Source organism: Arvicola amphibius, chromosome 15 (genome assembly GCF_903992535.2).
Source record: "Arvicola amphibius chromosome 15, mArvAmp1.2, whole genome shotgun sequence".
Lineage (NCBI taxonomy): Eukaryota > Metazoa > Chordata > Mammalia > Rodentia > Cricetidae > Arvicola > Arvicola amphibius.
This window is the reverse complement of record NC_052061.1, coordinates 16274240-16288123: the sequence shown is the minus strand read 5'-3', so window position 1 is coordinate 16288123 and position 13884 is coordinate 16274240. Positions and strand designations below refer to the sequence as shown.

The following is a 13884-nucleotide window of genomic DNA, read 5'->3' as shown; positions in this document are numbered from 1 at the left end:
CACTTTCTCTTCCCCTCCTCCTATTCAGGTACAGAGCAGTGGCCTCGTGGAGTCGTGTTCAAGGAATCGGGATCCCCTTGATTACCGCCATTGAAATTGTCTCCATCTGGGTCCTTTCCTTTATCCTGGCCATCCCAGAGGCCATCGGCTTTGTCATGGTACCGTTCGAATACCGGGGTGAGCAGTATCGAACCTGCATGCTCAACGCCACGACCAAGTTCATGGAGGTACTGAGCCCAGTTCACCCACCATATCCAGGTCAACATGATAAAGACATGCTAAAGCCCCCAAATGAATTAGCTGGTCAGGGAGGCTCCGTCCTTCACTGTCCTCAGCTGCCAGGAAGGCAACGTAAGCCTTGTGTAGCCTCTTAAATAGAGCAGCTGTGTCCTCTCCCACTCTCCCCTCATAGCGCAACTACAGACATTCCGTCGGACAGACACGGACCGGTCACTGCGAACATGCGGGTTTGCTCAGTTATAGTTCTCAACACAAGTCTTGTTTACCCTAAACGTACTTCAAAAAAACTCTTCTCCAGCAAAGCGAGCTGCACGCGTGCCCTGTGGGGAATCACTGTAGCAAACACAAAACTATAGATCCTGACCTCTACACACACTCGGCAAGGAATTGAACACCCAGAGTCCCGGAGGTCAGGCTCGCTCGCTGTAAACAGGCTGCCTTGCTGACACGGGCTCACACTGACACGGGCTCTAGGCCTGGCCCTCAGGAGCACATCAGCATTGTTCTGAAAAGCTTAAGCACCTGCCTGAGCGCACTGGGAAACGCGGTTCAGAATGCATATTCCCTTTGCAAAACTGGTTCCAGGTAGACAGAGGACAGAACCAGCAAGTTATCCATGTCCCCCGAGGCGGTGGAGTTAAGTGTTTTGATGCCAGCATCACCTGCTCAGGTTCACATCACAGACAGCTCAAGCTATGTTTTCCTAAGAGGGAAATTCACCAAATTCATGATTTTGCAGTTGATCGGTTATCCTGCTTGGACATTTTTATTTTAAAATTTAAAGAAAAAAAAAAACTCATGAAAACTGGGTAACCTCAAAAATCCAAGTCTTTTTCTTATTGCCTTCTTAGCTAGGCCAAGTTTACACAATGAAAAATAAGACAGTGGGAGGCGCAGCCCACGCTTAGGGTTTGGAATTGGGAGGAGCACATAAGCATTAGACTGTGCAAAGAAAGGCTGCAGAGGAGGAGGGTCCTGCGAGAAGGCCCTTGCGAATCCCTGGAAATAGACCAGATGAAGCAGGCCGCATCCAAAGCCTGAGGTTTCCATGGAAGGGTTTGAGACCAGGGAGGCCGAGTGCCGGCAGGGGTGGCCATGAGTTGCAATAAGGGTTTGAGTCAAACTGGTGAGATTTCCGAGTTCGTCCCAAGCCTGGAATAAACACACTTATTTTTCTAACATGGCCTCCCATCTACTTTCAGCTCCCCCTTCACCTTTTCTCTGCTCTAGACTGTCCCAAAGCCCTCTCCAATCCCTAGCTAATGACATCAGGTTCAAAACAAAACTGTGCCCCCCTTTCTCAGTAGGCCTCTGTCATGGGGGTGTGGGGGATACTGCAGCCAGCTCTGTCCTGGGTCACCTTCCAGCCTCCAGGCAGCTGCTTCTAGGCCACACCCACTCGCCCTCAGTTTTGTGGAAGAGGATACAAGAGTGGGGTGGGTGGAGGAGGGAGTGGACGGGGTGGGGCAGCCTCAGAGGATGTTTGTGCCTCCAAACAAAGACAGAGTTGGATTTTTTTTATTTTTTTAAGTTCCAGACAGAGACCTTTCTGCACTAGGTGCACTTGGGGAGATCTGTTTAACAACCTGAAGACACAAACTTCTTTGGGAGTCTGTACTTCATCTGGCACTGGATTCGGGAATCTAGGAGCTTGGATGGGAAAAAGAATGTGTTTGTTTTCACTGAGTTCCTCTGAATTTAAACGTAGATGATAGCCTGTCGGTGGTGGCACACGTCTTTAATCCCAGCACTCGGGAGGCAGAGGCAGATGGATCTCTGTGAGTTGGAGCCAGCCTGGTCTACAGAATAAGTTCCAGAACAGCCAGAGCTACACAGAGAAATCCTGTCTTGAAAAAAAAAACTAAAATAAAACAGAAGTGTAGTTAGCAAAGCGCTGTGACGTTTAAGGGCGCCGTGATTTTTAGAGAGAAGCAAGTGGGCGCAGTCCTGGCGTGTTAGCGCTCACTGCTGGCATTAATGCTTGATGCCTGGCAGCTTTTGAAGCCATTATATTATTTAGCAGGACCCATATGCTATGCAATTTTCTGCTGAATACATATCTTTATCAGAATTTTATTTTCAGTATTTTGATAGCTCCATTTCAATGTAATTGTTTTCCATTGTGACCATTTAACTTTGTGCTTTTTAAAATACAATGCTGATGTCTAGGAAATTTACCAGTTGATAAAATGATAAAGTTCAATCCCCAGAATCCATGTAAAAAGCTGGGCATGGTGGCACAGGCTTGTAAGCCAGTGCTGGGAAAATAAAGGATTGCAGGTCCACAGGCTTTGGCCAGGAAGCCTAGCCAAAGTGGCCAGCCGTAGGCCCCAGTGGGAGACCCTGTCTCAACGAACAAGGCAGATGGCTCCCAAGGAATGGTATCTAAGGTTGTTCTGTCCTACACACACACACACACACACACACACACACACACACCTATACACACACACACACACAGAGTATTGTTCTCAGAAAGAACCCTCATGTTCACCAGATTTCTAAGGGGATCTATGGCATTTGACAGTTAAGAAACCTTGTCTTAACTTTTGTCTTCTGGAACCGTTTTTAGATGATTGAAACAGTCATAAAGGTTCCTTTCCACATCCAGAAGCTGTCAGTTTTCAGGGAACAGGGTGACCATAATGAGCTATCACAAGAGGCGACATTACCCTCAATAATATGAGTCTGGAGAAAAAGCATAAGGAAGTAAATAAAAAGCATGCCTTCCCAAGTTCCAGGTTAATTCGGTGAAGCATTTGAGTATCATTGTCCAACTTTCAATTGTATTCTCCTTTAAAAAGACAGAAAACCAGGGGCTGGAGAGATGGCTCAGCGGTTCAGAGTACTGACTGCTTTTCCAGAGGACCCGGGTTCAATTCCCAGCACCCACATGGCAGCTCACAACTGTCTGAAGATCCAGTTGCAGGGGATCTGGCACCCTCGCACATAGATGCAGACAGAGAATAAAAATAAAGTTTTAAGAAAGACAGAAAACTGAACGGTTTGGATTTGTATAAATCCTTGCCGACAGAGACGTGATGCCGAGACAGCCTTTAGCTGCAATGTTCCAGGTCAGTAGTTTCCAGGTGGCAAGTATTAGGCGAGAGAGTGGAGTTATTGATGGCTGAGCTGCTTGACTCTGGGGTCACATAGCAGTCATACCAGGCAAAGGGTTGAGTCCTCTCACCGCAGCCACAGATAAGCCATTCACTGGTAGCTTTCACTGTTCCTCCGTGAGTACGCTTTAACTACACTGATCTTATCAAAACGTTGAGGCTCATCAATGCTCGAAGATGAAATGTCTCAGATCCCATTTTATGAACTTCAAGAGGAGACTCTTTGTACTGACAGAGCTCCTCCATTGTGTAATAGAAATTGGAATGGGGGTCTCAGAAGTCTTCTTGTAGGGATAAGGAGATAATTTTGATACACATGTTTTTCATGTGCTACACTTTAGAGTACAGAACTTGCCTAAATCCAGTGCTAAAAAATAAAAATAAATATTGAGCATAATGCAAGTTCCTTCCTGCTGTCAAAGAGGGAACATGTGACTGCATCTGTAAGCACAAAGGGTGGTGTGGGCAGGGTGCTGCACAGTCCACTTATGTCCCATGCCCGATCTTCCCCTTTCCTCACTGGACAGTTTTACCAAGACGTGAAGGACTGGTGGCTCTTCGGCTTCTACTTCTGCATGCCGCTGGTGTGCACGGCCATCTTCTACACCCTCATGACCTGTGAGATGCTCAACAGGAGGAATGGCAGCTTGCGGATTGCCCTCAGTGAACACCTCAAGCAGGTAAGTCTCCAGTCTCCACAGTTCCCGGGAACTCGGCCGAGGCTATTTGGGATGAACAAGCCCGTGAATGCAGGCACTTGCTTACAAAAGCATCACAGTCGGCTGCAACTGCACAAATGACCGTGGCTTCCAAACGATTAAAATGGACTGAAAGCCGTCACCGTCACCATTTCTTACAGTATCTTCCCCATGCTAAGACATATTGAAATAAGCAAACATCAGTGTATTACAATTACCTAAGCTAGCCAGCACAGTAATGTGTTGTACAGATATGTAGTCTCGGAGTGACAAGCTGGCCACACAGCCTACTGTGAAGTAGATAATGCCATCCAGGAGTGTGCTAGTACCCGCTATGGTGTTTGCACAGTGTTGAAACTGCCTAGCTACACATTTTTCACAACATATCTCTGTCTTTAAGCGGCACATGACCATGTCATATATAACAGATTTATGCTGATTTTCTAAAAATAAAAACGTTCTCTCATAGCTGTTTTCTTTATATAGCCTTAGGAATTCCTGTTGGGAAGTGGGAATCCTGCCTGTAAACCAGATGGCCCTGGGAGGCTGGGCTTAAAGACAGTTAGCTCGAAAAGGGTATTGAGCATGTGTGTATGGATGCATTGAAGTGGGCTTGTGGCCATGCCAGGACAGAAAGATACCTTTGCTCATCTTCCCTTGTGTGTTTTGCAGTCTAGTTGTGAATAAAATACAGACGCAGGCAATTAGAAAACAGAACAATGCAGGGCAGTCCAAACAGCCATATAATAAGAAGCTGGGGCCTGTATGAAAAGAAACTGGAGAAACTGCCTGTGGATGAGGGAGGATGAGGTCTGTTATTTGGGGGAAAGCAGAGGACAAATGCTGGCTCCGTTGGAGGATGAAGCCCTGGGAGAACGTGGAATGGGCACCCCGCAATTGGGAGCGGGAAAACAGGAATCAGTTTGGTCAGATCAGCACCTCAAATAAGACTCATGATAGGAAAATTGACTGAGCTCAGAAAAGGGGGTGAAATCTTGGAGGCCCAAAGTCTCCGAAGGAATTTCGGTATGCCAGCAGGAGCGAATGTGCCCTGTCGGCAGCAGCTGGAATAGTCATATGGACTTTGGGACACTTGAACTTCCTAGTCACGTGACGTTGGGCAGATTACTTCATGTCTCTAAGCTTTTAGTTTCTCATCAGCATGTAGTAATATGTTTACAGATTGCCAAAGGTATATAAGGTGCCTAACAGTGTCCAGTTCCTAGTACACACGCAGCAAATGATTCACTTATGTTGATTCGTAGAGTTAAAGTGGTAGTGCTTGGCAGCAGCGGGAGAGCACATATGAACATACAAAAACACAGGGAGAGTACATACGAACATACAATAACACAGGGAGAGTACATACGAACATGCAATCACACGGGGAGAGTACATACGAACATATAATCACACAAGGAGAGTACATACGAACATATGATCACACAGGGAGAGTACATACGAACATATAATCACACAAGGAGAGTACATACGAACATATAATCACACGGGGAGAGTACATACGAACATATAATCACACAAGGAGAGTACATACGAACATATAATCACACAAGGAGAGTACATACGAACATATAATCACACAAGGAGAGTACATACGAACATATAATCACACAAGGAGAGTACATACGAACATATAATCACACGGGGAGAGTACATACGAACATATAATCACACAGGGAGAGTACATACGAACATATAATCACATGGGGAGAGTACATACGAACATATAATCACACAAGGAGAGTACATACGAACATATAATCACACAAGGAGAGTACATACGAACATATAATCACATGGGGAGAGTACATACGAACATATAATCACACGGGGAAAGTACATACGAACATATAATCACACAAGGAGAGTACATACGAACATATAATCACATGGGGAGAGTACATACGAACATATAATCACATGGGGAGAGTACATACGAACATATAATCACACGGGGAAAGTACATACGAACATATAATCACACAAGGAGAGTACATACGAACATATAATCACATGGGGAGAGTACATACGAACATATAATCACACAAGGAGAGTACATACGAACATATAATCACACGGGGAAAGTACATACGAACATATAATCACACAAGGAGAGTACATACGAACATATAATCACATGGGGAGAGTACATACGAACATATAATCACACAAGGAGAGTACATACGAACATATAATCACACGGGGAAAGTACATACGAACCTATAATCACACGGGGAGAGTACATACTAACATATAATCACACGGGAAGAGTACATATGAACATTCAATCACAGTGGGAGAGTACATACGAACATACAATCACAGTGGGAGAGTACATACGAACATACAGTAACACAGGGAGAGTACATACGAATGAACACCTAATCTCATATGGAGAGCACATACGAATATTCAGTGGCGGGGAGAGTACATTCGAACATGCCATCACAACAAAGGCAGCGAAACTGTTGCGGGAGCCCCTAAAGCCAGCCATATAATTATCACACACGAGCACACATAAGCGCCCTTTCAGTCACTCTGCTGATTCCCTGAGCTTCAGCCCCTTGTCTGCAAACTGACCCTAATAATACATGAATGTGCTTTTATGAGGCTCTCAGGAAGGAATGTGCACATGTGTGTTCTGTGAAGTCTACTGTGTCACACAAATGGTAACCATTACCTTTGACTGACAGTAGTGTTTATGTTGAGAAACTGTAGCCCGACTTTGTCCAGGCATCAATGTTGCAGATACTTCAAGCGCAAAATTAACCCTTTAAGGCCAGTTGTGGTGGTGCAATCTTCAATCCCAGCAGTAGGGTGGCTGAGGCAGGTGGATCTCTAAGAGTTTGAACCCAGCATGGTCTACAGAGTGAACCCCAGGCCAGTCAGGGATAGTGAATAAAACATTGCCTCAAAAACAAAAAAATAAGACAAACTCACTAACCCAGCTTTACAGAGCCCCCAGCCCTGCGAAGTGGAATGCTCTCCGTCCCTCCTCCACACAACGCTCTGGAACCACACTCCGGCTGGTGTCAGGACTGCAGGGGATTAAAGGCTTCAGTTCTCTGGGCCACAGCAGCAGTTTGGTACCAGAGTCTCTGCGAAGGGCTCAGCTGCATGTGTTTACTTTATGTTTCCTGAACTTAATGTTAGAAGCCTCCAATTGAGGCAGCATTATTTTCCAGCAGTCTGTTTCCAGTCAGCTTTGTTTGGTGTTGATTGACCCCAGTTACAGACAGTTTGCATTTTATGTCCCTAGTTCTGCTTCTGAGTGTGTGGGGGGTGATTCACCTCAGCGGTGTGAGGCAGTTCCCAACCTATGGCTGCTGAGACCAGGAGCAGACCCGGACTGGTGAAGCTTCCCTTGGAGTCAGTGCCTTATCAGCACCCAATGCTTCCAACCATCACTGCTTATAGTTCCTCCCTTGCCCTTCTGTTTGCAAACAGCGGATCTCTGGAAACTATATGGCATTCAAAGGGAATTTTAAAATTAAAAGCAAATTTCAACCCAGGCATAGTGGCGCATGCCTATAATGAGGCAAAGAGATCTCTTGGGCCCAGAAATTCACAACCAACATGGGCAACAAAGCAAGACCTTGTCTCAAACAAAATGAATAAGCAGTAAATACAAGCAAAGCAGTTTCAACAGTAGTTTCAAAATCAGAAACAAGTGGAAATGGGCTGCTTTCTCTATAAACTTGCTCGTTTGGAGGCTGTGTCCAGTCACCTTGGCTGTCATGGCATCACTAGGGACAACTGCCTGACACTCAGCTTTCAACCAACCCTAAGTAGTGGCCTCTAGCCCTCTGCACTTCTCGAAAGCACACATGCCCTCAACAAGCACACATGCTCCCATGCTTAAACTTACAAACACACATGTCCTCGTGCTTAGATTCAACCACAGTATAGACTCTGGCCACTTCCTGCTGTTCTGGCATAGACCTCTACTGTTGTCCCCAGGACAACATGAGCCTGGCAACTGCCCAAAGGCATGGTTAATGATGCCTCCATGAGACAGTCGCCCTCTGGGTATTAAAATGCAGACGTCCTGAGAGGGCCACTCTCTCCTCCCTCTGGTGTGTCACTATTCCGCCCAGTGGCAGCACTCACCTCTGTCCTTGTCTGCTTGCGCTCTCCCCTAGCGTCGAGAAGTGGCGAAGACCGTGTTCTGTTTGGTTGTCATCTTTGCGCTCTGCTGGTTCCCTCTTCACTTAAGCCGCATTTTGAAGAAGACTGTGTATGACGAGATGGAAAAGAACCGATGTGAACTGCTCAGGTACCATTCCGGGTGCCCACTAAGGAAACCAGTCTCCCAGCTTTTCACATTTGTAGAATGTTTGCATGCTTACTAGCTCTGAAACTTAAAATGGTAACCTTAATTATATGGTTTTAGCTGACACAGCCCATAACTGATGTCTATAATCTTACTGTTCCCTTCCTAAAACTGTGCACAGGGATTGCCACTAACCCCAGCATTGGGCCTGCCGCCCTTCTTACAAATGTCCACCTGCCACTATAAGACGTGACTTTGGGGCACGAGAAATGCTCATCTGAGGGACAAATGCTCCTTACAGGTTTTCAAGTGGCGTGTTTTGATGACGCTGTTTTCTTTTGCTCTAGCTTTTTGTTGCTCATGGATTACATCGGTATCAACTTGGCAACCATGAATTCTTGCATAAACCCAATAGCTCTGTATTTTGTGAGCAAGAAATTCAAAAATTGTTTCCAGGTAAGACTGTTTTGCAAGCTCTCTAAGGGTTACCAGCTCAGTGTGTCCCATACCCAACGGGCATAGCCCTCTCCATTTCTTCCTGCTTTGGCCAGGCATGTTTCTCTTCTTTCAAGCAATGAAAATCGCTTCCTGCTGCCTAGAAAGAAAGTCAGACTTGAACTGAGCAGAAGATCAGTATATATTCAGATGGCATATTCACAGGTTAAAGCTAAAAGGACTGGCTTAACCGCATTGCTAGTTCAGTGCCTCCCTTCAAAAGGAATGCTCAAAAGTAAGCACCATACACTGGAAATGCAGAAAGCAAAGCCACACCTAATAGTGCCATTCCCTATGAGATTATAGGATTATAAGAGCCAATTACATTCAAACTACCACAAGATGATAGAAAGATAGATTAGATAGATAGATAGATAGATAGATAGATAGATAGATAGATAGATAGATAGGTAGGTAGGTAGGTAGGTAGATAGATAGATAGATAGATAGATAGATAGATAGATAGATAGATAGATGAATGGATAGTAGATGGATAGTGGATGGATGGATAAACGGATAGATGGATGGACAGACGGACAGACAGATAGATGTACATGCACAATAAGTACCCAGTATGAGTAGCTGGCTATTGCTTAACACAGAGAAGGAAAACAGTAATTGCTCTCACAGAGCCCAGGATCTAAACAAAGACAGACATATCACTCAGAGGTTGGTACAAGCAGGTAAGAGTTGGTGATGGAGCTTCACTGCCTTGACTTTGAGTTCTCCCAAAGGCTACAAACCACAAAGTGCTGGGACTAACACAGGTCGACTCACATACGGGTCCCAACTTGTATATTTATATATTAATTATAGGACAAGGGAAATTTCCTGTTAAAAATCCTCAGAAATTAAACACATTCCCAAAGAAGAGTCCAGTCTGGAGAGCCCTGCCTTGCAATTTCCATTCTGTTCTTCTCCTCGGACTCCACCCTCATCCTTCATAAAGAGGTGTCAACAGCCCTACAGCAGGGCTGTCAGGAGGGTCAGCGGAGGTACTGATAGATGCCAGCACCACATAAGGCATACACTCTGATGAAAGCGGGTACCAGGCCCTTTCCCCACTGATCTCCTCACGCCCTGGAAGAGCCTCATCTCCAACCAGCACTGTTGTCCCTCTTCCTAACTGTGAAGAACACAATTAAAGCAAAAAGCAAGCAACTTTTGCTCCTAATCTCTACCTTGACAAGCTCCAGCAGTCCTCAGCTGTCCATGGGCATTAAGCCCTCACTGGTGATCCCCAAGCCTTCGTGTGTGGCTAGGAATGGGCGGGCTGACTCAGTCACTCACACACCCTCTCTCTTCCCCACTCCCAGTCATGCCTCTGCTGCTGCTGTCACCAGTCCAAAAGCCTCATGACCTCGGTCCCCATGAACGGAACAAGCATCCAGTGGAAGAATCACGACCAGAACAACCACAACACAGAAAGGAGCAGCCACAAGGACAGCCTGAACTAGATGAACTAGCGCTCTGCAGATTCGCCAATCACTGTGTCTTCAAGTCCTGGCGGGGAAAATGGACACACACAGCAGCGGGCCTCCCTAAAGCTCCTAAAATCTCTCCCCTGGTCCTTCTCTAATCCAACCCAAGAAAAGAAAAGCACTCCTGCCCTCCCAACAACATGTGGTGGAATGGCTTCCAACCATAGTCAATTCGCATATTTTGCATGTCACATCCAACACTTGAAAATTATGAGAGCTGAGGGAGATCATTCAAGGAACCCATACAATATCTGCAATCTTTGCAGGAACACAGAGTTTGAAAGTTCAACCAGCATTCAGGCAGTTCTATGGGGCAGCCAGTGAGAACGCTCAACAGAGGAACCTAGAGCAGTGCTTCTCAATCTTCCGAACGCTGCAACCCTATAAGACAGCTCCTCAGATTGTGGTGACCTCCAACCCTAAATCATCTTTGTATTTCATAACTGTAATTTTGCTACTGTTATGAATCATAATGTAAATATGTGATATTTCTGATTATCTTGAGTGACCCCTCTGATAGAACCATTTGATCCCAAAGGGGTCTGACCCACAGGTTGAGAACCACTGATCTAACGGTTCTACGGGGTTTAGTGGCACATGCCTGTAATCATAGAACTGAAGAAGTGAGGCAAAGGCAATCAGGAGTTTGAGGTCAGTCTCATCCTCGTGGTTCATAAAAGCCTGGGCTATATAATATTCTGTGTCAGAAATACAGATTTTAAAAAAGTTTAGAGATAATGACAAGATTCTTTTCATTAGCGAAAAGCACTGTGAGGCTAAAGTACTTTGGAGATGTCATTTGGTGTTAGTGTTTTATATCTGCATGGCCCCTGGAAATGATTGTCCCTCTTATTTGCATATACTCAGAAGAAGATAAAGATGAGGGGTGGCATCGATGAGCAATGGGGCATGTTTCTGTGTCGCTGTTTATTTGTAAACGTGACTTCTAAAGCTGCCACAAATGCAGCCAGAGCCTGGGGCTCCTGGAGCAGTGCAGTAGCTGCTCAACAAAGAATTTTAAGACCCTGTATTTTCTTTTTTTCTTTTTTAAATGATGTTTTATTAGATCATATTTGGATTTGGTTTTGTCTAACTTTTGAGACAGGGCTTCACTATGTACATCAAGCTAGCCCCTGAACACACAGATATCCACCTGTTGCTGCCTCCCAAGTGCTGGAATTAATGGCGTGTGCCATTACATCTGGCGTGAGCATATTTTTATATTAAATTAAAAATAATAACACTTGGGAGCTGAGCAAGATGGCACATGCGACATGTTTAAGGCTCTTAACACATGGGAGGCTGAGGCAGGATGACTGTGAGTCTCCCACTCACAGTGAGAGGAATTCCACCTTAAAATAATAGCTATTAATAATAATACTGACATCCTCCAGTTCTGGTTCTCATAACCCATCTTTTGAAATGTGAAAGCATGTCCTAGAGCTAAAGTGAGTCGCTGGAGTGTGCCTGAGACGTGCAGTGCCATGCCGGAAGCACACCTAGGAGGAAAATGCTGAGTGGTGTTTGAGGACCTGAAAATCTTCTCTAAGTTCTGCGGTAGTAGCATGTATATGATGTGTAGTCCCTTTCGTGTGCTCAGTTTCTTCCACAGCGATGACTGGCTACAGGCTTTCCTGCTCATTCCTTTATCCAGACAGGGAACAATGTCATAGTGGCCAAAGGAGCTGATTGTGTTGAGTGAAATGTATTATACCTGCGTGAGCTGTTAACTCTCCGCTCCTCCCTGATATAAACTTCAATCTCTATCCTGTCCCCGCATTCCCAGCGGTCACCATTTCAAAGGGCCCACAGTAATTCTACTGGGCATTTTCCCAGATGTTTACAGACTGTGAGAATGACAAATATCTTTTATTCTGTATGTATATAAATATATAAATAATTGTAAATTTCTTGTAGCCAAATTTTCTGTGATAGTCTCTATGGAATGTGTGTGAGTATAAGTGTGTGTGTGTGTGTGTGTGTGTGTGTGTGTGTGTGTGTGTAAGTACATATGGATTTAATATAATCTTAGGATGCATTGTGTTTGTACCAAAGCACATGACTGGGAGTGGATTTTAGGTGACTGTTCATTATACAACCCACTTTGCTCAACTTATGCCCATAAGAACCTCAAGTGTTCCATACTTGTGACTCGGTTACCATTACAGGTTGTGGACGGCATCATCCAAGGGAATGAGCCATAGGCTAGCAGTTGGGGATTTTGTTAGGTTGGATGACTTGAAAAAGCAGTATTCGGGGCCATAGAGTTGTCCATGCTGAAGCAAGGTGTTTTGTAGTTGGAAGTATTATATGTCTCTCTTTATTTCCTTGAGTGTCTTTTTATTTGGGGTGTGTGTGTGTGTGTGTGTGTGTTTACATTTTGTGCTGGGGATTAAGCCCATGACCATATGCTAGGCAAGTGTTCTACCAGTGAGCCACATCCCCAGCCCAAAATTACTTTGTTCTAATCCTCAACTGTGGTACAACTGAAAAGCTGCCTGGAGCTTCTGCCATACGCTTGGCTTATAGATAGATAGTTGGTGGAAAACTAGCTATGTTGACTTGTGTCGTATTTTATTACAGTCACCACATCAGGTTGTTTGGACTGCAGGGCTGAGGCATACTGTCCCTCTGTGTGGTAGTAGTCAAGTCCCATTGCACCACTGGAGTGTCACACACCTGTACATGCCTATAATTAGATATAGATGCACACCGTTTTGTTTATTAGACCGTTGTCTTTTTAAAGATGCTTTTTTACATATAAAATGCATTTTTTAAATCCAGAGCATCGTAGATCTGAATACACAGGCTTGGGTATGAATTTTGTTCTTGGACTGATAACTATGGCTCACTCATACAAACAGTTCTAATTTCTACTTTTACCATATTTACAATGAATTACTTTGTAGAAATGAGCCAGAAGCTAAGGGCCTGGGTTGGTTGTGTCCCTTAAACAGAAAATAAAGGTTTACAAAAACATTGCAAGTGTCCTTCTCTCTCTTCTTTTTTATCTCTTTCCCCCTGAGACAGGGTTTCTCTGTGCAGCCCTGATAGTCTTAGCACTCATTCTGTAGACCTGGAACTCAGAGAACTGCCATCAGCAGTGTGTCTTCTCACTTAAATAGGTCTTCCTAGGAGTGCCTGTTGTAGAAAGTCTTGACATTTCACCTTAGTAGCAGTCAGACAAGCAATCTCACCTTTGAACAGATCCTCTGTCTAGTCTTCATCTCCCTGCCCTGTTGTGCAGCACAGTTAACTCTGTCATCTGTCCCTTATCATTCTAGTCAAATCATGCTGCTTGATATTGGTTATACAGCAGTGAACAAAAAAGACAAAGTCCCTGATCTGATGGAGCTTGTGATCCAGAGGAATTAAGAGCCAATAAACAATATGCTGTTTGACTACCCAAAGGAAAACACACACCCATGGCCACTGTTTGTTTGACATCACCAATTAAATGGCTAATAGACCATAATACATACAGAATGAACCTGACATCTCCCAAACTGTGCTAGCAAAATATACTTCTGTTCAGTTAAATACAGTCCCGTCTTTGG

General features: G+C 44.7%; 1 protein-coding gene across 1 annotated transcript in view; it reads left to right on the top strand.

Moving 5' to 3' along the window:
* Ednra (endothelin receptor type A) overlaps positions 1–13267 on the top strand; it is a 66307-nt gene extending 53040 nt beyond the window's left edge. Inside the window, exons 4-8 of the mRNA XM_038312660.1 lie at positions 29–227; positions 3887–4039; positions 8221–8354; positions 8699–8807; positions 10163–13267. Coding sequence (XP_038168588.1) covers positions 29–227; positions 3887–4039; positions 8221–8354; positions 8699–8807; positions 10163–10303 — 736 coding nt within the window. The 3' untranslated portion in view covers positions 10304–13267. The remainder of the gene's footprint in view (positions 1–28; positions 228–3886; positions 4040–8220; positions 8355–8698; positions 8808–10162) is intronic.
* The last annotated feature ends 617 nt before the right edge of the window (positions 13268–13884 follow it).